This window comes from Paramormyrops kingsleyae, chromosome 16, assembly GCF_048594095.1.
Source record: "Paramormyrops kingsleyae isolate MSU_618 chromosome 16, PKINGS_0.4, whole genome shotgun sequence".
In the NCBI taxonomy this organism is placed as follows: domain Eukaryota; kingdom Metazoa; phylum Chordata; class Actinopteri; order Osteoglossiformes; family Mormyridae; genus Paramormyrops; species Paramormyrops kingsleyae.
This window is the reverse complement of record NC_132812.1, coordinates 4,908,189-4,935,083: the sequence shown is the minus strand read 5'-3', so window position 1 is coordinate 4,935,083 and position 26,895 is coordinate 4,908,189. Positions and strand designations below refer to the sequence as shown.

The window sequence follows — 26,895 nt, the reverse complement described above, 5'->3', positions numbered from 1 at the left end:
TGAGAGCACCTGACTGCAGACGTCAATAATGCAGCGTAATGGAATAATCTCCCGATCAAACTCTGCTTCCCGAAAGTTATAAACTGCCTCTGGAACCCAGTTAAGGTACAAAAATCTATTCAACAAAAATAGTGATACAGTTAAGTCTTTTTTCGCTCAGCCAAGCCTTCTCTGTTACTGTGTGGAGCAGCCTGTGTCAGTCACCTCTTTTACAACCTCCCCCCCCCCCCCCGACTCCTGAACTCACTCACTCATCCGGGCATGCACTGCGGTCTCAAGAGGAAACGCAGCTTTTTGATATAAAGTTTTTCTTGTTCCCGAATACAAATATTTTTTTAAGTATTTGTTCGAAATAAGTATTCGTAAAAAACACATTATTTGTGCCTTTCCGAATACCGTATTCAGGTTCGGCTCCACCCCTAGTGCATATATATACTCACCTAAAGGATTATTAGGAACACCATACTAATACGGTGTTTGACCCCCTTTCGCCTTCAGAACTGCCTTAATTCTATGTGGCATTGATTCAACAAGGTGCTGAAAGCATTCTTTAGAAATGTTGGCCCATATTGATAGGATAGCATCTTGCAGTTGATGGAGATTTGTGGGATGCACATCCAGGGCACGAAGCTCCCGTTCCACCACATCCCAAAGATGCTCTATTGGGTTGAGATCTGGTGACTGTGGGGGCCATTTTAGTACAGTGAACTCATTGTCATGTTCAAGAAACCAATTTGAAATGATTCGAGCTTTGTGACATGGTGCATTATCCTGCTGGAAGTAGCCATCAGAGGATGGGTACATGGTGGTCATAAAGGGATGGACATGGTCAGAAACAATGCTCAGGTAGGCCGTGGCATTTAAACGATGCCCAATTGGCACTAAGGGGCCTAAAGTGTGCCAAGAAAACATCCCCCACACCATTACACCACCACCACCAGCCTGCACAGTGGTAACAAGGCATGATGGATCCATGTTCTCATTCTGTTTACGCCAAATTCTGACTCTACCATTTGAATGTCTCAACAGAAATCGAGACTCATCAGACCAGGCAACATTTTTCCAGTCTTCAACTGTCCAATTTTGGTGAGCTCGTGCAAATTGTAGCCTCTTTTTCCTATTTGTAGTGGAGATGAGTGGTACCCGGTGGGGTCTTCTGCTGTTGTAGCCCATCCGTCTCAAGGTTGTGCGTGTTGTGGCTTCACAAATGCTTTGTTGCATACCTCGGTTGCAACGAGTGGTTATTTCAGTCAAAGTTGCTCTTCTATCAGCTTGAATCAGTCAGACCATTCTCCTCTGACCTCTAGCATCAACAAGGCATTTTCGCCCACAGGACTGCCGCATACTGGATGTTTTTCCCTTTGCACACCATTCTTTGTAAACCCTAGAAATGGTTGTGCGTGAAAATCCCAGTAACTGAGCAGATTGTGAAATACTCAGACTGGCCCGTCTGGCACCAACAACCATGCCACGCTCAAAATTGCTTAAATCACCTTTCTTTCCCATTCTGACATTCAGTTTGGAGTTCAGTAGATTGTCTTGACCAGGACCACACCCCTAAATGCATTGAAGCAACTGCCATGTGATTGGTTGATTAGATAATTGCATTAATGAGAAATTGAACAGGTGTTCCTAATAATCCTTTAGGTGAGTGTATATACAGTATATATATATATATACACACACTGTGCCCTCCACAATTAATGGTACCCCTTGTAAGGATTTGTAAAAAGGGTTAGAAAAAAATCCACTTCATAGCTTTATGTCACACTGGAAAAAATTAGAAAAATCCAATGTTTCATTGAAATAAATTTAATCAAAGAAAAACAAATCCTTCATCAAGAAATAATTATTTCAGCAAAATCACATGTGATACAATTATTGGCACCCCAGCATTTAATACTTTGTACAACCTCCCTTTGCCAGTATAACAGCACTCAGTCTTCTCCTATAACATTTTATAAGGTTGGAGAATACAGAGCAGGGCATCTGAGTCCATTCCTCTGTACAGAATCTCTCCAGATCATCCAGGGTCCTAAGCCATCTCTTGTGCACTCTGCTCTTCAGCTTTTCAGTGGGGTTCAGGTCAGGGGACTGAGATGGCCATGGCAGAAGCTTGGTTCTGCGGTCAGTTAACCATTTTTATGTTGATTTGGACATGTGCTTAGGATCACTGTCCTGCTGGAAGATCCAGTGACGGCCCAGTTTTAGTTTCCTGGCAGAGACAAGCAAATTTCATTTAAAATGTCCTGGAATTTCAGTCCATAGTGCCATGTACCCTAACAAGGTTTCCAGGGCCTTTGGAAAATCAGACCCACGACATCACAGAACCTCCACCATATTTTACATTTGGGATGAGGTTCTTTTCATTACAGCCACCCTTCCATTTACACCAAACCCACCTTGGATATTTATTGCCAAAAAGTTCCATTTGTGTTTCATCAGACCATGGAATTTGGTTCCAGTCAAAGTTGTAGTCGCGTTTCGCAAACTCGCTTTTGTGGGAAACTGACAGACAGACAAGGTTTCTTTCTGGCACACCTTCCAAATAATCTGTTAGCATGAAGGTGGCATCGGATGGTGGGTTTGGAGACGTGGTAACCTCAAGATTTTACCTTTTCTTGTAATTCACCAATAGTCATCCTTGGAGATTTTTTTTGCCTCTCTTACGATCCTCCTCACTGTATGTGGGGGCAAAATAAACTTGGGTCCACTTCCATGCAGGTTTGTAACAGTTCCAGTTCATGTCCACTTTCTTATTATTGCCCAAACAGTAGAAATGGGCATTTTTAGGTGAGTAGCTATTTTTTTTAATGCCCATTCCCTAACTCAACAAACTTCTCCCTCATTTGGGTTGTGTGTTCTCTTATCTTTCCCATGTTGATGGATGACTAAGGGAATTTGGCCTCTGTCACCCCTGTTTGTACCCCAGTTAATCAGGAAGTCATGGCTTACAGCTTTAATGTTCCTATTCACTCCAATCAACTCAAAGATGCAGAATTTACATGGGAAACATACTTCAGTTACATTGTGTTCACTATAATTTGCAGGGGTGCCAATAATTGTGGCACGTGCGTTTTTGTTAAAAATAATTATTTCTTGATGACCGATTTCTTTTTCTATGATAAATAAATACATTTATTTCAAAGAAGGGTTGGATTTTTCTTATTTTTTTCGGTGTGAGATGAAGCTACATCACAAAAAGGTGGATTTTTTTTCTAGCCCTTTTTACAGATCTTTACAAGGGGTCCCAATAGTTATGTACATCACAGACCATACAGCAGAAAGTATGTGTTGTTTTTCTCTTTCTGGAACATATTTGTATGTTTAAGAAGATGAAGCGAAGGTTCTACTAACTGCCTGATGGTCCCAAATGGAGATTCAAAAGCCCTGCGCCCACCTGGATATTTATGGAAAGGGTGTATAAGCCTTTACCAGGGGTGGGGGCGGCGATTTTGATGGAAATGAATGAGAGCACACTGTTTAAACTAATTAGTGTGCATATATTTTGGGGGGGGGGGGATATAGAACATTTCCCCGCCCTAACAACACCCCTGCTTACCTCCAAAACACACAGATGCGCTAAACACACTATCTCTCTGTCTCTCCCCCGCCAGCTTCGCGGTGGTCAGTTCGGCCCACCTGCAGTCAATATGTTCCCCAGCAGCCCAAAATCTCTAGTTCTTCAAAGGGCAAAAAATATTTTCACTGTACACAATTATTGGAAAAGTAAGCACTTGGCCGTCTGCCGGGGATGTTTGATAATATGCGGCTATTTGTGGATGCTTACAGCCCAAAATATGCAGTGCTTTCTGCAGTTGCAATTTCATTACAGAATTCCGACCCCACCCTGAAGATCCACCAATGTAACTTTATGCCCGATAAAGTAAATCTTTTATTTAACCATATTTCATGAATCATTTTCAAAAGCTGATAAAACGTCACAGTAAAATTTGAGACCGAATTACACTCCCCCCCTCCCCCCCCCCCCCCCAATAAATAACCTTGCAGTGAGACTAGTATACAGCACTGTAAGCATGTTCACATTTTTGTTTATACATTGATTATGTGCTGTAATGTAAATGAATGTGTTATTCTCTCTGTATGAGTCAGAGCAAATGATGATTGTTTACCCGTGGAGATGAAGCCGGGGGCCCCCAATACCCTTTAAACATCAGTCCGGCTGTAACGCTGCAACAGCTAAGCTGTAGGTCACTGGGGGCCCGGGGGCCGCCCACGTCTGTCTGCAGCAGGCCGTCAGCTGGCCCCGGCTGAGAGCCCGTCTCTGGGCAGACGCGTGGAAGGCTGGGGGGGTCTGCGGCAGGCCGTCGGCCGTCTCACCGTAGTGTGAGGGGGCTTGAGAGCATCACAGGCTGCAGCCTCACTGGGACGCTCCTTTGCATGGGAAAGAGAGAGATGACTGAGGAAAAATATGCACATTGCCTTTTTTCTGTCGTACCGAGCATCTTAAGATTTTAAAGATTTTAAAACCTAATTTATCTTGGATCTCATACATACTTTAAATACACGGCATGCGCTGTGTGCATAGCTTATTTTGTAATTTGTTACTCTCCTATTGATTTAGGAATCAGGCTGCTCAGAGAGCCATGAATATGGGGCTTCTCGACGGGACGGAAGGACCTGGAGTTTTGACAATGAAAAAGCAGCGTTGCTTCTGTGTGACATTCTCTAAAAATCTCTGAATTTATAATGCCCATTGAACAGTCCCTGCCTAATACCTGCAATTATACACCTAATGGGATATTAATTACCCAAGCAGACGTTATCACCTAGTGGCTACTGTAGTGTACGTGGGGTGGATATTTACCTAACAGAAATTCAATCAGTGCTGCTAATGTGATTTATACAAATTTAATCTCCCAAGTTAAACATTTGCCACCTCTTTGCTATGAATAATAACTGGGAATCCAAGGTCGGTGCAGAATTTTGTTATTATAAAATGAAAAAAAAGATTCCGATGTCACCAGGTGTTTAAAAAATTTAAAGGTTCCATGCTTGTAAAGTGTCTATACAAGTCTAATCTCAGAAGCTTTCTTAAAGCTAAATATTATTATTCATAGTGGTGAATGCATCCTAAAAATGGGTTTTTAAACAACATAACAGGTTTATTATGTTTATAATTGAAGTTTAAGTATATGGGCAGTTTCTATTTCTGTGGGAAAAAATCTTTAAATAGCCTAAAGAAAATAAAATCCTCCTTTTTAAAGTCTTATTATTTCCCAGTTCACATTTATTCCTAGTTCATTGTCTATGTAAGAAATAAAGTTGTATTGGAAAGAACATTTTTATTAGGAATGGTTTAAGTTGCTAACTGAAATGCATAAAAATGTTTAGTCAAGTTTTCTTAGACATAAATCTGTGAAAGATTGTTGAACAGCTACCTACCACAATGAATTTAAATGTGACCGGATGTCTACTTATATGTTTTGCTCAAGGCCGTAGCCATGGAGTAAACACTGGGGGGGGGGGGGGACCAAGGCCGTAATTATAATACAGTGGTTCCTCGGTTCTCAAACTCATTAGAACTCGAATTTCTTGAAAGTCGAACAAACCAGTTTGACCTAGAACTCGATCTGAATAGCAAAAGTCGAACCGTGAAGGCTGACCTAATATAAATTGTACGCGCCAGGAAATGAGTCATACTACAATGCAATTCTTACTTGAATGCCTTCTTCACAGACTGGACGATTAACCAAATAAAGCAGCACAACATTACAGTAACTAACAATAAATAAACCACTAACTTACGTGTACTATTAGAGCATTTATGTCATTTATTTAAACTTTATTTTACCAGGTAAATTAACTGAAAACCAGTTCTCACTGCTTTACATGATATTCAGGAGAAATAGCAGATACCGCCTCGGAACTGCCTGGGATACGAACGTCATGCGTGTAACTAAAATCTTCAGCCAATAAGGGCAAAGGTGTGTCGTCACGGAGGCGGTTCCAGTTTGTGCAGCCGAGTGAGATGTCGCAATGCATCTAACCGTAATGCATTGCGTCAGGATCAGAATGCGTTGCTTTAAGCCAGCGCTGTAAGCAAGTCGAACGCACCCAATGACCGGACTGGGGAAACTGAAACGCGGACTTAATACAGAGGACTAATGACAACAACCAGAAACAGCTGATCACTTGGGGATCCCACACGAGGTTAACGAGGGGGCGTGGCACACGGAAGGAGCGGACGATCGGGGCAGGACAGGGGTAATGTTGGGATAAGATCTTTATCGTTTTGGAAGCCATTAAGAAAAAAAATGCTCTTCTTGTTTTATCCTGTTCATTTTCTGTTTAAATGATAAAAAAAAAACATACTTAGGTGTAATTTTGGGGGGCCGGGAACCAATTAATTGGTTTTCCATTATTTCTTATGGGAAAAATTCGATCAGAACTCGAACTTTTTAGGATTCGATCCGGAGTACGGAACGGATTAAGTTCGAGAACCGAGGTACCACTGTATATATTGGGAGGGGGGACATTGTGAGCACATCTGAATATTGTGGACAACGTGTCGCCCCCAGTAAGTATTAGAATTATGGCCTCGATTTTTCAGGAATGGACAAGGGGGTGAGATGGGGTGGAGCGGAGGGGAAATACGCTGCACGTTACCTTTGTTTGGGGCTTTGGTTTGGCTTCACTGTGGAGACGACAATAAAACACATAGACCAAGAAAGACGGACAGGAGGAATGATTCAGTTTGGACAGTTATCGCTGCCTGGCCCTGCATTGCCAGTCAGATGGAGTCCCCCCGTTGGGTACCCCAGATGTGGGAGTGTTTACAGGTACCTCTGACAAGCATGTTTCCTGCAGAGTGGGGAGCTCTAAGGACAACCTGGCTGGGCTTCTTCTCCAGGAAAGCACTTGGCATCTGTGACCCTTGTTAAAAGGCCACTTTCCTGCTTTCCCAGGCTCAGAGTGCAGTGCACCACTCGCTCTCCTCACTGCTAATGAGAGCTGCTGCTGGTGTGAGAGCAGCCGGCTGGGGGGCCTTCCCCCGTAGCCTGACCCTGTGCTGATCCGTGCTGTGCCTTGCAGGACCCTCGCTGATAGGGACAGTCAAGAAGGACTGGGCTTCTCAGAACAGCATCGCCCTCTCCTGGCAGGAGCTGGAACAGCCCCCGTTAGCTGTGCTGGATTACGAGATCAAGTACTATGAGAAGGTAAGAGTCGCAGTGCACGCCGCTGCATCGCATCACCTGGGAGTCTTGTGTCATTGGCCAGTTAAATTACCTGCTAGAGCTTCATGAGCTCCTGCCTGAATTTCTTGACAAATATTCTTCCCAGGTGTGAAATATGAACTCCTTCTGGCTGTAGCGTCTCAGAGAGTCGTGCGCTGAGTGGGTGCCTGTGTGAGTGTGAGAAGGAGCCCCCACCCCCCTCGTGTATTCAGAGTGTTTGTGCTCTGCTCCGGTACATCCTGCAGGAGAACGAACAGTTGAGCTACTCCTCCACACGCTCCAAGGCTCCCAGCGTCATCATCACTGGCCTCAAGCCCTCGACCAACTACGTTTTTCTCATTCGCGCCCGCACCACGGCCGGCTACACCACCTACAGCCCCAAGTTCGAGTACGAAACAGGAGAGGACAGTAAGTCCCCCACACATCGTCATCCGGACACCTGAACTGTAGCTACTGGCCCTTCAGCCTGCTGACCAGCTCTGTGTATCTGAGCTTAACTGCTTACTGCCCAGCACTGAGCTCTACCCCACGAATGTCCTGCCTTTGCAAAGTACAGCTAAAATATCACTGCCACTGAACAACACTTAAGAGTCCTTCATAATGTGTTTGTTATGAACCCTGCTGTTTCATTCAAAGAGGTAAATCTGTGTTATTTATTCACAGAGCGATCAGTAGTATGATCCATCTAACGTTTGCCTTTGAATGATTTGCCCTCATTGGAAGCTGTGTTGTGTTTTTTGTCCCCACATGCACTGACGTTGTCACTAAGTAGGCGATGTGCACATCTCACCCAGGAAGACGTCCAGAGCCCCTTAAAGTCTGTGATGGCTCACTGCCCTCTGAATAGTTATCATGCTTTCGGTCTTTTCCCAGCCTTTTTTGCATCTTAAAAACCTTTATCAACTTAGCGATAGAAACAGCAGCCGGGTGATGGCTCAGCCCAACCTGACAAGACTTGTTAATTAACACCTTTAAAAGCCGTGTAAGTTGCAGTACAGGTTAAAGTTCCTGTGTTGTAATCTTCTGTTAAAATCTTCCACATCGTCTCTTCATTGGAGAGAGATCAGTAATTACCTCAATCCATCTTTACAACATATACGTGATATTTCATGTCAGAAAAAGCATTAAAATTCAGAACATTCATCTTTGATTCAATCCTGCATTTGTATTTCAAATTGATATTCATTACCTATGAATATAAAAGGCTAGTAATAATATTGCGTTCTAATTATCGGTGCTTAAGTGGGCTTGAGACATTAAAAGACAGCAAATCATGAATATCAAATTGGCCCAATTAAGCTGGACCATCATGAGTAAATTACAATTTTATGCGATGAATAAAACCACTTTAATAACGCAAAACTATTATAACGATTATTGCAAAAAGCCCTAAATATTTTCTGTAATTTCTCAGATAATGCTTTTCTGAATAATGTTCTCTATCTTTTTTCAATAAAAAACACAACCAACCTTGGCACCATGATGAAGTGAGGGATTTTCTCTTTAGTGGAAATTTATCTCTCTTTGTTTTGCAATAATTAACAATGAACCCAAGAAATCCACTATGTTTAGTTTTTCAGTGATTTTTGCTTTTGTAAACTGATACTCCTTCATGTGATTCGCTTAATTTTATACCATGTATTTTTTCTTGCCATTATTGAGTGCCAGCTGCATTCTTCTCTGCTGTGTGGCCCCTATGTTCAGCCCACTTGCTGTCCTGATTGACCGCGTCTGCATCTCCTCTCAGCTTCCAACATGGCTGCCGATCAGGGTCAGGTGCTGGTCATCGTCACGGCAGCAGTGGGTAGCTTCACCCTGCTCGTCATCCTGACCCTCTTCTTCCTCATCACCGGAAGGTAAGGAGCCCCTTGCAATCTTTCCTGCTGTTTTGAGGTCTGTGTGTTCCTCTGTCCACCAAACCGCACAAAGACAGAAGCTACAGTGCTATTCAGATAAGGCTGAATGGTTTATAAGCCTTATATATACTGGGTGTCAGGCAGAGATGACCTTCAGCCCTTTGTCATTAAAAAAGTTTCTTTGCACATACAAATCAGGGATGATGTGCCCTGCAATGGGTTGGTTCCCCATCCTGGGTTGTTCCCTGCCTCGTGCCCATTGCTTCTGGGATAGGCTCCGGACCCCCCGCGACCCAGTAGGATAAGCGGGTTGGATAATGGATGGATGGATGTTTTTACTGTAATATTTGTGCAAACAAAAGATGCATAGTGCTGCTAATTTTATTTGTGGTTTTCAATATAAAACTTGGTGCAATTATTTGTTTGTGTATCAGTACGTTAATTTTGAACTATTTCAGCATATTTTAACAATACTGTAATAATACCGAAAATGCGATCTGAAAAAAAATGTGATCACTATAATCATTGATATTAAATGTTCGGTAACATCTTTTTTAAAGCGATTATACAGTATATAGGCCTAATGCATAGATACCTTTATAATGCATTATAATGGTCGGCATAAGAATTAAGAATGCTTCAACTGCATTATGAAGTCATCTAAAGTAAATTATAGATGAGATTTCATAAAGCTTTCATAATGCATAATGATCATGGGTATAATGTACGTCTTTTCAAAAATAAACATAGCCATGGTTATAATGCTTTATAAATGCATTATAATGTATTTTGAATGTGTTCATAGATTCTTATAGACATGGCAGTCATAGACAAGACAACTAAGCGTTGGTAACACGTAAAAATGCATAAACAGTCACAGTGAAAAGGACAAGTGGCTGTGTGTGGAACATTTTATATATATATCACGATATATATACAGTATACGTGTCCCCCTCACATTTCATAATTATTCGTTTGGACCTCCCCACGTTTAACATAAAATGTTAGTTCACCCAGCCGCTGTTTCTATTGCTTCGCTAAAGAATCCATTCCACTTGATCGATATGAGAATACACATACGGCATCTAATTCATTAAAAAAAATATTCTGGGGGAGGGTCCCCAGACCCCCCGCCAGTGTGTCCACCCCCCACATTCAAAATGCTTCTGACGCCCTATATATATACTGGGATTCACATAACTGGTACGCAAGTACGCATCCATCTTTAAAAGCGATACGTGCGGCAATCGATTAATGTAACAGCGCAAATTAACGTGCATTTTAACCTATACAGAATACCGCAAATGAAGTACGAATTAGAACATAAAGGTTAAAATGCACATACAATACATACGTATTCACGCTATTACAACAATCGATTGCCGCACGTATCGTTTTTAAAGGTGAATGCGTACTTGCGTACCAGTTACGTCAATCACTGTGTGTGTGTGTATGTGTGTGTGTATATATATATAAACTTTCTATGGGTAGATGGAACTTTTGACTGCCACTATATGTATGTGTGTGTATATATATATACACACACACACATACATATAGTGGCAGTCAAAAGTTCCATCTACCCATAGAAAGTTTATTTGTACAGTACTATTTTCTAATAATTATATATTAAACTTACTGTATTATTGTCAATTTGCACATATATTAAATTATACACTGACCAAAAATTTATTAAACTAAAATGAAATAATTTGTTGGGGGGGGGCAGCTCTAGGGGTTGAAACCCTCCAGCAGGGGCCTTAACCCCAATTGCTCCAGGGATTGGCTGATCCTATGGGGGGTGAGGAGCCTTTATGGCATCTGCAAATTGTCAATAGTACAGTGAAAAGTGTTGGAAAAGTACAGGAAGTAGTTTGACAAAACACAATGAATATCATTTATCCTGCTGGTTGGATGAATGTCCTGTTTGGCTTTTGCACAAAGAGTGCTTATCTGGGAAGAGAATTTCACGGTGTGTTTGGTCTTTACAGACTCATTTTTATGGGGGTAATTGGTTTGGTCTATTTGCATGTGACCCCAAATCAGGAGTTGATCCGGTGGACTGTTATCCTACAATATAGCAATTTTTACCATGATTATCACACTAATCTTTATATTTAATTACATTTTAAAGATGTCTCTTCGAGAGAAACACACTGTGATGGTGTGATAGACAACATTCTGCCAGGCTGAGGAAGTTCTATAGCCAGTTAAACATGACGTGTGAACTCCCAGCATCCAAACCTTTTGATTCCATCATCCATCACTGTGCCAATGCACGACGAATTCAGGCTACCACAGGACTGAGGTGTTTTGGTGGTTCGTGCGAATGCGCAACTCTGTGGTATCTCTGCCGCAACGTCACGTGTTTGCAAGGCGCTAAAGCTAATTGTGTACACGCTGAGGATTTTGTGAGCGCTTCTAGCTCATTAAGTGTTATTTACAGGGCCTGTTAAGTCTATTATATTTAGACGTGAGGAAAAAAGGGACATTTTTCAACTGCTATGTAAGTGTGGCCAGTTTCAGCACCGTGGACGGTGCCATTAAGGCAAGTGGTATGAATTTAGCACCACAGACCAATCTTCAGAGCCTGTTTGACAGCGTGCTGTTGCAGACTCTCCCACTCACAGTTTAAGTGTAGATGAAACAGCACAATTAATCTTCCATTATTACTTTTTTTAGTTCATGTGCCAATATGCCCATAGAGTTGTGTACTATGGTATGTCACCATATGTGGAGTGCCCTACATGTGTATGTAATCAACTGCTTTGACGCAATTACATAGAGCTTAAGAAATTCACTGTAAATAAATTAACAGGAACAAAAGGTAAATGAAAAATGCACAGTACAACTAAAGCAGTAGCTTCCGCATAGGTGTGATTCATGAGTTGCCCAAACAATTTGTCACACTTAGGGTCATTTATCTGAACATTGGATAGGTCCAGGTTCCTGGGTATTTGGTATGTTTCAGTTCACTTGACATGTTGGGGGGGGGGGGGGGGGATGCAGTTAAATATGAAGCTGTTTCTGAGAGATCTCCTACATCTGGGGGGGGGGGGGGGGTGCCTTTCTGCTGGGAATATAATTTCCCCGTTGACAGGGCATTAATGGGTTTTATGAGTATGAACCACATTCCTCGGTCATCCTAGTCGCCAGATCTCAAACCATTTGATCATGTATGGAATATTCTGGAATGGTGTTGTATTTTCTTCCACCATAATGGAATTTCTTCTGGAAGAATGGTGCCTCCCACAAAGAAGTTGCATAAATATATTGGATATACATGATTTACATATTCTATATGACACATATAATAGTAATATGTGGCCATTTTTGGGTGGACGAGTAAACAGTACATTATAATTCAGGATATGCACCACATTCCCCACCTTGTCTTTTCAGTAAGATTAAGGTCTATTACGTTGCCTGCAGTGGCCGGAGCTTTATATTTACATTCATTCACCTACACAGAGAGATTTCCGTGACTGTTAAACAAACGTCCAGTCACTGGATTAGCTGCTCTCTTTCCGTAGTGGTCAATAATATCTCATCAGAACGCAGAGGGTATTAGCAGGTCTGTTTACGTCGGGCGTTATTTTCAAGGACAACGCGGGAGTGACAGGAGCACAAAGGCCGGCTGAGCTCATCTCCCGCTGACACATTGATCCCATCAATGGCTGCCAACGGCGGCACAGCTAATGTGGCTGGTGCAATTCCGCTCCCTCCTAAATAAAAGGACATTCAGGGTCCATCCTTTTGCTGTGGCTTTCAGCCATTTGTCTCGTGTTTAATCTGCCCCTTCAACTCGTAGCAAGCCTTTGTGTTTTCATATAAACACCTCCGTACTAGTGGGAAGATTATTTAAGGTATCGGATGTTAAATTAGACTTCCTGATTTGTTTGGTATCCCGTTTAAAGGAAGGAGCTTGACACAAATTACACTTGACAGAAATGATGGCTCAGCACTATAATTACCCTTTTGATTACTGTGACCCCTCTTATTGTTGTAACAGCCGTCACTTTAATTTCATTTCAAATGAACTTAATATCAGTCAAATGCTAGCTCTTTTCTAAAGTGTTGTTCTTGTCTGAGCAACTGTAGCATCCTTTTCTGGACTTACACATGAAGCATCTGCCTTCAACCATAACTGGAGCCCAAGGTCGCATTTAGCACACAGCCACTGATGTTTGTACAGACTCCTGTGTCTTTGTAACCATGCAGCTCAACAGGAATGAACCCATCCTGCCATAGCTTGTGACCACGGATCCAATAAAGAGTGGTGCTGAGCCTGTAACCCACCCCAGCTTCTGCTCTTCACTTGATTTTCAAATATATTTGTGCTTTAAATGGCCCAAAGAAATCCCATGTAGGGGTAATAATAATAATTTTGGGTTAAATAATATTGGATTGAACCAAAAGGTGTTACTGTTTGCGCAACCAAGAGGCCAACCATGTCCACCTCCTCTTGCAGGAGTGCCTTCCTCCTTCCACACCAGTGTCCTCCTCCAACAGCAGGAGGGTCCTCCTCCTCCCCCACAAACGTCCTCCTCATGTAACAGCAGTGTCCTCCTACTACCACACCAATGTCCTTATATAACAGTAGTGGCCTCCTTTTATCGCACAAATTTCCTCCTTCAGCAGCAGGAGTGTCCTCCTCCTACCACACAAAAGTTTTTGTCATATAACATGAGTGTCGTCCTCCTCCCCCACAAATGTCCTCCTCATGTATCAGGAGTGTTCTCCTCCTCCCCCACAAACGTCCTCCTCATGTAACAGGAGTGTCCTTCTCCTATCTCACCAACATTCTCCTCATGTAGTAGGAGTGTCCTCCTCCTACCTCACCAGTGTCCTCCTTCAGCAGCAGGATTGTCCTCCTACCCTATCAATACTTCCTGCCAGACTTCATTCCCCTGTAACAGCCTTGTCTTCTGTTTTCTTTTCTGTTCTCCTTTTGGCATCTAGTTCACCTAAAGGTTTACTCCAGCTTCCCTAATAGTCTATGCTGAGTATGCAGGTTTAGACCATACATTTGTGTTGGTCGTTAGTGATTTGGTCCAGCAGTTTCAGAGAAATAGCTTTTCCCACAAACCAGAAGAACACAAGGCTTAAAATCATCTTTTGTATCTTGTGTGAAGACGATTTTTACTGAAGCTGCATATATTTGCCTAACTCTAGTTGCAAAAAGAAAATACAAATAATTAAGTTATTAAAAAATACTTCTGTCCTTAGAAAAGCACATATAAATTTTGGCAATCTGAACTAATATTCATTAATAGATGATGGACTAATTCATTAATAAATGGAATTTTGACCCACGTGATCACTGTGTGAGGTTATGTGCTAGCTCTTTAGCGTTTGAATGGCAGGCATTGTGTAGTTCAGTCGATTACGGCTATATGCCTGCACTAGCAAAGGTTGTTGGTTCAAATCCCGCAACAAGCTGAGTAATCTTATCACTTTTGGACCCTTGAGTGAGGACCTTATGCCCACCTGCTCTCTGACCCTGATCGTTTGTGTTGTGCTTTGGACATGTGTCACGTAAGTAAATACATGCAAGCCAGGTTATTTGCTTTACAGAGTTAACGCAGGAATAAGCTAATGCAACCCATTTTGAAACCCCTGTACTTCCATAATTGCTTGCAGTGCCAGTCTCCAGATGCTTCTTTAAAACTAATTTTAATTGCCTACAACAGCTTTGCATATGACCTTTATGTACCATAACTGACAGCCAATGGGCAGTGAGACTTTTAACCATTAAAAAATTTTACTGGCACTGTCCCCCTCATTAACACGCATAAATGTACTCAGAGCTAAGGTTATACTTGTGGGGTTAAATTGAGCCCAACCTCACCAATCCAAACAGTTTTCTGCCTTGTCTAATTACAGATGCTCAACTTGAGCCCCATCCAACCTTAGATTTTGTGAAATCTTTTCCATTTATGTAAGTGGCTCTGATATACAAACCGGCGCTCTTGCAACTAGTCTCAGCTCTTCGTTGTTCACCTTCAGCTTTTTTGTTTATGATTCTGTCAGCCCAGCACACAAACAGCCACCTTTCCTCAGTCATGCATGGACACACACTCCGCACATATGCTAGCTTAACGTCTCACCTTCAGCCTGTGTCACCTGAGGTCTGAAATCTCACAGCAGTGAATAAACGAAAGCCGTCCTCAGGTCATTCGAGTCCTGGGGATCCCTTGAAGACCCAGAAAGAGAAAAGAAAAAAACGTAAAGAAGCCTGAGATTCTTTGATGTCCCTTCAGCAAAATTATTGCATGAAAAATCTGCACAACTCTCTTGAAAAATGGACGTTTTGAATGGAACATCTGACTTATTTTCTAATGCAGTAGCAGAACATCTCTCCTCTGGTGTGCTCCTTCTTCTGTCAGCCAGGAGCTTCATCGTCAGGTACCCTGTGCACTCCGTGAACACCTCTCATCCTCCTGGGGATTCATCGTCTCACAACCTCATCCGCAACCCCAGTGTAACAGCGTGTCCTCAGGGGTGTCGGAGCCATGCCTGGCAAACAGATGGCATTCCCGGGGATCACCACACGGCAACCCCAATTGCCCGCGGCTGGTGGCTAATAAAACCGGCCGGCTATGGCCCCCGCCAGGCCCTTGGCAGCGTCTGCGCGGAGAGGGAGGCAGAGACGGAGAGGAAGTGACAGCGGCATTTTCTCCCAGACGTAGAGCCCGTTAGGGCTCCGGAGCTTCATACTGGATCCAGGTTCCCCACCGTGATTAGAGCTCTTCCTTGTAATTTTCTTGTTAATTAAGTGTCTTGCACCTGCCCCCCCCCCCCATCAGTCTCACACCCAGGTTAGTGCTGGTCTGTTTTGACAGCTTATGACCTTTCAAGGGGAATATAGGTGCTGTAAAATGGTGCCTTGGCTTTAAGTTAAAAGTTACCCAGTATGAGTTACAATTCATAATTTATGCTTTGTTTAAATATTACAGTTAGTGCTTTGAGTTTATTGAATTCAGTTTATTGAATAGTGCCATCTGGTAATGTACTCATTTAAAAAAAAAATGCTTTGTGTCAGGCCAGAAGTGTGAAAGGCGTGTTTCTGATATAGTTTTTTTCTTCCACAAACTTCATTTTTCTCCTACTGTGTTCTGTCTTTATGGCCTAAAACACCCACGGGAGCCATTTGCACAGTCAGGTCTCAGTTTCATTCTTTGGAAAGCAAATGTTCCTTTTCTCGAGTTTGTCTCAGTCCCTCACACCTCTTCCCCTTTTATTGTGCACTTGGGTAGGCAGGATTTCAGTGAGATGCCCCCCGCCCCTGCTCGATACCTACATGCAGCACTGTGTGAATTTAAAGCCGTGTGACTTTCTTGCCAGCATTTCTGTTGTACTCCTGACATGGGTTTGGTTAGAAGGACACTCAGATATTTGGATGCCTGGTCACCTCAGGAGGACCTGTTGATGTTTAGGTGCTGGCACTCTGTACGGCATCACTCCTACAGCCGACAATATGAGAGACCTGGTGCACTCAGAAAGGTATTCTACAACATTCCATAAAAGATAAGTAAAGCCACAAGTAGAGGGTCACAAGATTCCAGTCGGAATCGTCTACCAGGACACCACGGTGATTGAAGTGTGATCATACAGAAAAACGCTGGAAACTCGCTGAAAGTTTATCCATACCTGTTCCCTCTCCTCTAATCCTCAGGACTGTCACCTCATCGTAGTGTCAGCCGTTGTGGCACATTAGCATTTTTGCACAAGGCAGAGGTTGGAAGTGTAACACAGTAATCGCTGCAACACCTGTCATATGTGTCCTGTCAAACGATTATGATTTATTTATTTTTTTACATTTTTAAAAATGTACTAATGCAGCACAGAAGATGGACTGGATGTTTTTACATGCAGCTCCTCACTGACCACGAAGGATGGACCAGTGAGCTGCATCGAAGGCTTTGTTTCAAAACATGTCATTGGTTCTTCACTTCAGAGCTGCAGTCCAGCTGGAGGGAGGTGCAGGAACACAGAACCCCGCATCAGGCCCGTGTGTTCTCATCCCCCTCCCTCCGGGCGGCTTAGGATTCATTCTGCATCTGATAGTTGTGTTCTTGCTCTGGTTCTAGGTGTCAGTGGTACATCAAAGCCAAGATGAGACCTGACGAGAAGCGCAGAGCGCACTATCAGAACGGACACAGTAAGTTTGCAGCTCATGTTTGCGTTAATGTTTCATAATCTAAACAATCAACCATGTTTTGTTTTACATATCAAGTTGGTTTTCATTTATTGTACCCCTGGGCAAACTAGTTAACCTCAATTCATTAAGAAAAATGTATCATCATAAATCTTAGTAGATGAAACAGTAAGCTGTTTCAATCGTTTAGATTTAAAGTCATCTGTAGGGCATCTTTACATGTGTGTTAATCCGTAACGCGTGTTAATGTGTCTGTTAGTGATAAGGTGCCATTACTTTTGGGTTTGGATTGTGCCACATCATTGCAGTTCGGGTTAGAAAAGCAGAGTGGTTATTGTTTTGGGTGGAGGCAGAACAGGAAAATCACAGGTGGTATGAAGGGCTGCTCTGCCTTCTAAGATGTTATGTTCAAACAAGCAAAGCTGTGGCGTGTGACTAATTGCCACCTGCATGCACCTCATATACTTTGTGTCATCGTTACACCCTCAGGCCTCTTCCTGTCATTGTTTTGAAGCTCTGCCTGTCCTTTCCATCACTCTGTGCTGAAAATCTTGAGCTCTTCATTTGAAAAAAAGACAGAGCCTGTCTCTTTTCTTGTCTCCGTATCCACCTCCCTGGAATAACTTACTCCTGTGATGAAAGATTGATATAAAAAATGGAGGGGTGCATTAACACAGGCAGGATGGTGAAACAGCAAGTGGGATGCAGGAGGCATAAATAGGCTCTTTGTTTTAGGGTCTTCTTTGGTCCCCTTTCACGGCTGAGTTACGTCGCTGGCCTGCCAGAGCCTTTTAAGAAGGAGTATTGCCTGCAGGTGCACAGACAGAAACGCTGCACTCTTAAATAATCAGACATGTTTGAAAGCATACTAGTTGTGTTAAGGCTACTTACTCTCCTCTGTCTGTGGTCCCACCCAGCCCCCATTAACCATTCAGCGCATGGCGCCAGCTTTCCTGTTTCTGTGTACAGGTCCTGTGCAAACAGAAAGCCTGTCTGGCTTTCAGAACTGGCTTTGGTGGTTTGACAGAATAGATCAAGACAGAACTGCATATTGATGCCTTTTCCAGAATTGTGTTTCCAAGCACAGAGGTCGTTTGGAGGTCACCGTTTGGATGCTTGCTTTTTCGACTGAATGTGAGAACAGAGCACTCAAAGCAGCCAGCAGCAGGATCGTGGATCCCTTGTACAGCCTGAATCCTGTTTGTATCTGCACAGTACATCCTCTGCCTCTGCCATGTCTGAGTTCTCCTCCCTGTTTGCCCGGCCCAGTCCCCTTTCCAGGCATAAAGACGTACATAGACCCAGACACCTACGAGGACCCCACACAGGCTGTCCATGAGTTTGCCAAAGAGATTGATCCCACCCGCATTCGGATTGAGAGAGTAATCGGAGCAGGTGGGTGCTTTTATTTGGAGTTATTGATTACTTTAGCTCTGTGGTTTCAAATATATTTCGTGAGTCAAAATTTACTATAGGTATAATTTATTCATACCTTTATTAATTGCATAATTACTTTTAAAATTTCTTTAATTCCTATGACTAAAAATGCTTATAAAAGTCAACTTTTAGCATATATGATTTATTTTTAATAAAGAATGACGTCTGTGAGTTTTCACTTACTCGAAGCCCTGAAAGTTAATATTACTCCATGCAAACTGTTACTTTTCGAATAATCCATGATTGCCACCTAGTGGAAAATCTTCAGTAGTGCAGCCAGTAAAGCTCTGCCCGAGCTCAGTAGCAGTTCGGCGTGATGGGTGGCATGAGCGAAGGAGCCGGTTTCCGCAGGTGAGTTCGGAGAGGTCTGCAGCGGGCGCCTCCGCACGCCAGGAAAGAAGGACATCGCCGTGGCCATCAAGACCCTGAAGGGCGGCTACATGGACCAGCAGAGGCGGGACTTCCTACGGGAGGCCAGCATCATGGGCCAGTTTGACCATCCCAATATCATCCGGCTGGAGGGAGTGGTCACTAAAAGTAAGTACAACAATGGTAATAATGGATCAAATTGATGAAATGTAGCTAGAATGGAGAGCTAGCTTTTTATCTGAATACGCCTGCCATGTGGAGGCAGACGGCACCGCGCCCCGTTAGTATGTATTAAGTAAAGGTGACAGACTGACGGCGTGGGAGAGGAATACACCTCTGACTCAGGGGACGCAGGCCTGCTGCAGCACAGCCTCAAGCAGGAACCACACGAGGGCGCTCTCAGCATGTCTCAGAGGCCTGCTGAGCCAGGAGGTAGAAGAGCCTACATATGCATTTATGGGCGCATGTCCAAAACCCCTCATGCTTCTGCTAACACCAGAAAAGCAGCAGTGATTGCAGTACAAAGTCTGTAATGACAATGGTTACAGAAATGGACGTGATGATCATATTCTGCTTGTTTTGGCTTCTGTGGTCCACACAAGCCATGATTTGCAGTCCACACAACACCCCTGACAGCAATGGTCTGGAAATCTCTCAGAAGGTAATGTTTCAGAGATTACTCCCATCAGCGCGGGAGCAAATGATCGTCACCTTGACCGCGTGAGAATCCTCATCCTGGAGTGGAGATGGCGCCCCCCCCTCCCTCTCTGTTTAGAAAAGCAGGCGGTGAAGATGCATCATCTTGAGATACATTGTCAAGAAGCAACAGTAATGTTTAATTAATGTGCCTAATCAATGACTTCCTAAAGGAAGCAGGCAAACTTATTATAATGTAAAAATAGGAACTGTTTAAAAGACATTTACTGCATTTTTGTGTCAGACACTTTTGTGTCTTATCCGATGAGGTTGAAAGTAAATTTTGTTCTTGTGAGGTAAAGGCAGTATTAGTCTTTTCAGCCTCGGTAATCGTCATGGCACCTGTAGTTCAGGCGGTAATTGCCCCGTCTTTGCTGAGAGCCCAGATTTGCGCGAGTCGCTCCGGATTCCCAGCAGCTTGGCCGTTTCCCGGCTTCTGCATTTCGCTCATTTTCCGGCCTGGCTCCGCGCCGCCCCCCTGTGGCTCCCAGCCCCACCCCACGGACACAGATCGCTTGCTGATCAGAAACCACAGAAACCCTTCCCACGTCCACAGGGAGAAAAGAAGTCATTACTCAAAGAACATTTTTTGTTTTTTTGTGTTCTGTAACAGGCTGGCAACCAGGAATCAGACCTGCCTGGATTGGTGTTGTGGAATTTATTATTTTTTATTGATTCTTTACAGACTGCCCATAGTAAACACTGATCTTCTCTAAGAGCATATAGAGCTGGTAAATAATGGCTCGTGTAAATTTTTGAAGGGCTTGTGCCGTCTTCCGACTACCAGTCTACAATCACATCCCCTGTGAAGCTGAGTTATGTACAATTCCAAGTGAGCGACATTCTGTATGAATCTCCCAGTAGCGGTCACTGGGATTATATGGTGGAGAATGGGAAAATCCGTTCTGGGGATGAAATGAAGGATATTGATGAGTGAATATATTTGGGTCATCATGACGTGTGTGTTATATCGAATAGCGGGTGTCGGTGCAGCTTCAGCATCACGGGGACCGCTAGCTTCATTAGCATGCGCGCCTTCGCGGCAGTCTCCACGCGAATCATCCCTCACACATGACACACCTCTCCGAATGGCGCGCAGCCACCTCACACGTGCCGCCGTGGCAGCGCTGCTCCAGTCGGCTGCCTCTGCACCCAGCAGGACACCATCTGCTGTTTTCCTTCTCCAACTGCCTCGGAGACTAATTAGCAGAGAATGGCGCCGGAGCGCAGTGAAGAGGAATTACGCGTAGCTGTCCGCTACCTGCCGCATCCAGGTGATGGTCCCGATGTGTCGCTGGCCCTACAGTGTGTGCGTGTTTACGTGCTTGTTCCTTTATATGACGATGCTTTTGTAGCTACTTTCGAACAGCCTGCCGTGAATCCTCGATGGTCCGCCGCAGCGTTCGTGCCTCGCTCTTTTTTACTTTGCGAGACACAACCAGCACATTTCCAGATGATATCCAAACTACTTTTTTTTCCATGTGCCATTTCCGGCCGAATTCAGAGTAGCTGGATGCAGTCTGTTTTTAATTAACATGTTTCAGTTTGACTGAATGAAATGTATTTCGGGGCTGACAGGAATAGCATATTGGAGGGTGGGGCAATACCAGACTGTTAGCCAATTATGAGTTCATTTGGAGGGGGGTGATTTGACACTACTATCTCAATAGTATGCAGGGAATTGTACCTTTCTTTCACTTGGCATGTGTTGCAATTCGTATGAATGTGAGGATGGGTCCATTTTATCTGGAAATGAACAGTGTAAATTCTGCCAGCCAAATAAATTAGGTTATAGGAGAGCAGTCATTTCTCACACAGGTTTCAATTTATGCAGCCATATCACATAATTTATCCTAAAACCACTCGATGAAGTCGTGAAAATTAAATTTTGCCTAACTATAGCCATGTTGACTTTATTCCCTGATTTAAAATTAAAGCAGAATATATTGTAATGACTGGTGTAAGACGGCACTGAAGATGAGTTTACTAGAATCACTGCATTTGATGATTGATTTTTAGCAAGCTATTTCAGAAAAGATAAACAATCCGGATCCATCTAAGGCAGGGGTCTAAAACTCAAATTACCTGGGGGCCACTAGCTATGTGGTGTCCCCCCAAGGGGGCACGTGAAAAATCACACAGACATACAAAAAAAGTGTCCCATCTATTTCAACTAGAAATTAAAATGTATACAGTGATTAATTATATTGAGGACATTCTGGTGACTTGGTCAGTTTTCGTTTACTGGTTACTACCAGAAACCTGGCAGTGCTTCTGAGGAGTAACATTTGCATCGAGGGAGTTGACAGTGGACACTCTAAGAATGACCTGGACCTACATTGTCGTTTATTGTAGTTCATAGTGGAGAAAAGTTTCTCACAAAGCTTCCAAACATACATATTACCTGCTTGAACTGTTTGGACTCTAGCAAGGAGGAGCGTAGCACTCAGAAATGGGACAATCTTGTTTGGGTTCCTGTTTGCATCTCTAGCTGCATTTGATGATTGCTTAGTAATGCCATCACATCGTAGTTATGCTGGAAAATCCATTAAGAAGAAGAAAACTGGTCTAAACTCTTCTGTTTCAGGAATATATATATACACACACACACACAAACGTACATGGAATTCATTCTTAGCAAATGGGTATTCAACTAGCTCTGGGGCTGAAGCAAAAAAGTGCCATCTTCTCTACACCACTGACAACGTGGCGTTCTTACTAGAGTAGGTAATACTGAAAGTTCCAGTGTACATTATTGAATAACTATTAGCAAGTTAGACCATGATATTTTCCCCCCATTCCTAAGTTCTATGATCATGCATTGAGTTAAAAGTTAACTTACCTGGCATTCGCTATGAAGAAGTGCATGGTGGTCATGAAGATTAAAAACCAAACTACGATCACATCAGACTTAGTCCTCTTAAAAGGCTGAAAAATCTCCAGATCCCTGTAACTGCCTTTTTCCATGGTTTTACTGACACAGAACAAACCCACGTTGCATCTTGCACATGGACACTTGTGATTGTCGCTACATTTGGTTGATGCTGGAGAACTTTTTCAAAGCGCGATAATGAACCACGGTTTTAATGATAATTAAAATTTGAAAAGATAATACGAAGCGTCGAGAATTTTACAGTGAAACCATTTAATCCCTAATGCAAAGTAAAGATTGATTTGAGGTGCAGATTAATTAGTAAAATCAAAACATCGTGGGCAGTTTGAAACTGCCTCACAAGGCAGTAGTTTGAGACCCCTGTTCCAAGGGCTCTAGGAAATAGACTCTCACCAGAAAACCTCTATGAATTAGCAATGTTTTCAAGATGTTTTAATTGACGTGTTTAGACATGCAAAATAATTAATCAAGCTGACCACATCCAGCCATCGCACTTCTTTTATAAATGACTGTTTTAGCTGCTCTGTATGTTAAGGGAATAGGAAGGAATCCTTCATTTACGATTCTGGGCAAGCATCTGAGAATTTTTTAAAACCTGCAAACAGTCCTATTTGCATAGTTGATGTACATTTTTGGGAAGAGTGATGATCACATTTGTTCCTTTCAGTGGCAATTTACCTGCAATGTCTTATTTAAAGACAAATGGGCTTGTCAGTGACATTGACTCAAAGAGGCCTAATTGTTGCCACTGTAACAACCATTAAAAATCTTTCATAGTAAACAGCCAGCTGTGAAAACACTGGCATATGTGTGCATGAATTTGTACCATTCATCTAAAGCACCAAGCACTGTGAGTTCTTTGTGCTCTTGTGTATGTTAGGCTAACATTAAAGTATCATGGAGACAGATTGCAAGTTAGAAGAGAGTTAGTCTTACATTTATATCTTCTGTTAAATCTCTGTGGCTTTCAGAAGGAAGGAAATGTCCATTGGACCTTCTCAGCCAGATGTCCATTGGACATTATCAACCAGATATGAACTCAGTTTCCTGATTCACTTATGACTCGACTGAAGTGATTTATGCTCCTCTACATATGCAAAAACAACAGACTCTATTGAGCATTGTGGTTGAGTTAATCATTTCAAAGGTCGCTATGTATGTTGCTATAATTTGCTCTTTGCCAAATGGCTTGTCTTCATGTTTTTCAGGTAGACCTGTTATGATTGTAGTAGAATACATGGAAAATGGATCTTTGGACTCTTTTCTGAGGGTGAGTACAGCACAGTACCATTGAAAAGAAATTCTATATAAATAAACTTCATTTTCTTAATAACAGAATGAAACTAACGAAAAGGACATATGCGCCTTAAATTATGTCTATTGAAGTGCTTTTCTAAATATGTTTTTAATCAGAGGTTAGGAAGCTGTCATTACAAAATGATTGGAGGGTCACTGGTTGGAATCCTACCCAGTCAGCAGAGTGATGTTACCAGTCCGCCCCCGAGTGATGCCCTTAACCCCAATTTCTCCAGGGAATGGCTGACCTGCTTTCAGTTCTGTGTCGCTTTGGATGAAAGCATCTGCTAAGTAAATAAAATAAATTAATAGTAATAAGTGTGTGAGTGCTGCTGCCGGTGGCCTTATTAACTCCTGCCCTGTAGGGGGCGTGCCGTTTGAGGATCCCCCCAACACAGCGTTTCACACCTGTTTCCATGAGCTGTCACTTCATTTGGCAGCACTTGTTAAACCAAGAGAAAAAAGAAAAAAAAATCTTATTCTCACTCTTCTGCTGAGCAGATTCTGTGAACTTTCAGCCATTTTAATTACAGTTGATATCCTGTATGGATAAAAAGAGCCACATTAACCGGATTGGAGAATTTAAATATCTATCCATAGGCGGAACTTCATGTTTGTACTTGAGGGGACAAAAACCCACTGCATGTGTTAATGCGTGTATCTGATGCGTGTATCTGATGCGTGTATCTGATGCGTGTATCTGATGCGTGTATCTGATGTACACGCAACCCATGATTTTGTTTACCTATAGGGTGCCAACGAGCCGCTAATGCAAAGTGCCAGCATGGAGCATAGTGTCATGCTGGTTTTGGCAATGGATTGTTCACCTTGCCAATTAATTTCGACTTAGACAACTGGGGGGGCACCCCCCCAAACTCCATCCATCCATCCATCCATCCATCTATCTATCTCTCTATCTATCTATCTCTCTAAGTTTGTTCATACAACAGTAGCTTAATGATGTCAGGCTGTCTTGGTGTATTTTTCATCCCCTGCTCATTCATTCATTCACTGCAGATGGTAAAGGACACATATTTGCTGGCATTCGACCAGCTGCTTCCCGATATCTGCATGCAGCCCCAGCTGGACCCCCCACCCTCCCAGTCACTGTTATTTCCGTTCCTGCAGAAGCACGACGGGCACTTCACGGTGATCCAGCTGGTGGGCATGCTGCGCGGCATCGCCTCGGGCATGAAGTACCTCTCCGACATGGGCTACGTCCACCGGGACCTGGCCGCTCGCAACATCCTGGTCAACAGCAACCTGGTGTGCAAGGTGTCCGACTTCGGGCTGTCGCGGGTGCTGGAGGACGACCCGGAGGCCGCCTACACCACCACGGTGTGTGCAGCCTGTCTACCAGGGGAGGGGAAGCGGCACACGCTGTTGGAGCCGCAGTGCAAAGCTCCACTTAAGCTCATTTTTCAGGTTTTTGGTTTTGACAAGCGTCTCGAAAAGCCCAAATTGAGCAGCACAGTAAAGAAGCCTCATACGCCAGCTGACGTACACCTCACCTCTGTGATATCCATGATATTCTTCCACACCGTGCCATTTTAAATACTCGTGTCAAAGCTTGGTGACCCCTTGTGCCCCCCCACCCCCCCCATAAGGTACTGCTCTCAGAGCAATGCAAACACCAGTCTAACTCTTATTCTGTGGTCCGCTGCTGGAAGGTTTATTGGATTTCAGGGGCCCAGAAATCTGAGCATGCAGATGTTCAGGCAGACTTGAAGGTGGATTTGTGCAGAATCCGAATTGACTGTGTCCCAGTGGGGAAAGCGGGGGCCAAAGCCATATTCCATACTTTTAATGACAATGATATTTAATGGCAATAGCACGTTTATTGGCATATTCTTTAGCACTGGGATGGTGTAAAATACTTTTCCTCAAGATCAGTCTGTAAATGTCCACTTAAAGTGAATTCTTAGGGTTTGTTGGAGTTCTTCAACATTCTCTTTATTAAGTTTTTTCCCCCTTTTCGTTCCTTCACACACAGACTTTGTAAGTTCTCAGGTTAAAGCACAGTGCTGAGTAAATGATATTTCAGGATTTCAACTCTGGCACTAAAGTTATTCTCAGGTTGCAATTTTTAACAAATCACAGATCATTAAAACTGTGAATTTATGACTTAAAACTTCCAAGATGATGAATATATGCAATCATCAATTTAATTCCTGATTGCATTGCAGGTAATTCTAAATTTTATTTTAATTACAAATTGCATAATCGTTTCCTTTACGTATCTAGATTAGACCCCTATGCTGCGTCTGTGCTTCCAGTTATGGCTTCTGCTTAGTTCTGCCTAGTACAAGAGCGCCCTCTAGTGTTATTGTGCATATTTTGCTTTTGAAAACGGTACAATCAGCTTTCTTGTGAAATCATCTATAAAATCTAACCATGAAATGCTTCTGTGACCACAGGGCTGTATTTTATCCTATGCATTACGTTTTATGGCCGTATTAAAACTTCTGTAAAAAGCACCTCGAAGTCAGTAAGTTATAATGAGCTTAGGATTGATGAGCCGGGCAGCTTCCTCAGTGTCTGCAGGCTGGCTGAATGCTGGCCTTGACCACTGTAGCAATGGAAGCCTGAGATGCTCCAGAGATGAGACACTAACCATCCGGCTTCTGTCTGCAGCAAGGGGAATACTCGTAAAATACTCGTAAAATACTCGTAAAAATGCTCGTAAAATGAATGAACTGTTAGGGGGGAAAGCAGAATTAAACAGAATAATAATTTTCATAAATGAAGGTTGTGAAGCATGGTGTATATTCAGCTATCAGAAATGCTGCTTAAACTTGTGTGGACTTAGCATTGCTAGCAATCCGGCAGCTTCTCTGTAGCTGGGAAGGTGCAGTGTGGGTTATTTGGAAGTATGCTGGCAGTTCCACACAGTCTAGTACTTCCAATAAACTGGTACCTCCCTTCCTTGCAGTGTGTGTGGGTTTGCCTGTCTGTCTGTCATTGTGTAATTATTCCATTTTGGGGACC

At 43.1% G+C, this 26,895-nt stretch overlaps 1 protein-coding gene across 2 annotated transcripts in view; it reads left to right on the top strand.

The window, feature by feature from the left end:
- The window catches only part of LOC111852062 (eph receptor A6), a 157,471-nt gene that overhangs the window by 123,061 nt on the left and 7,515 nt on the right, over positions 1-26,895 (top strand). For both annotated transcript variants that reach the window (XM_072700269.1, XM_072700268.1), the window contains exons 6-13: positions 7,057-7,181; positions 7,445-7,607; positions 8,947-9,055; positions 17,149-17,219; positions 18,486-18,611; positions 19,005-19,190; positions 23,820-23,881; positions 25,036-25,245. In XM_072700269.1, the coding sequence (XP_072556370.1) occupies positions 7,057-7,181; positions 7,445-7,607; positions 8,947-9,055; positions 17,149-17,219; positions 18,486-18,611; positions 19,005-19,190; positions 23,820-23,881; positions 25,036-25,245 (1,052 nt within the window). The remainder of the gene's footprint in view (positions 1-7,056; positions 7,182-7,444; positions 7,608-8,946; positions 9,056-17,148; positions 17,220-18,485; positions 18,612-19,004; positions 19,191-23,819; positions 23,882-25,035; positions 25,246-26,895) is intronic.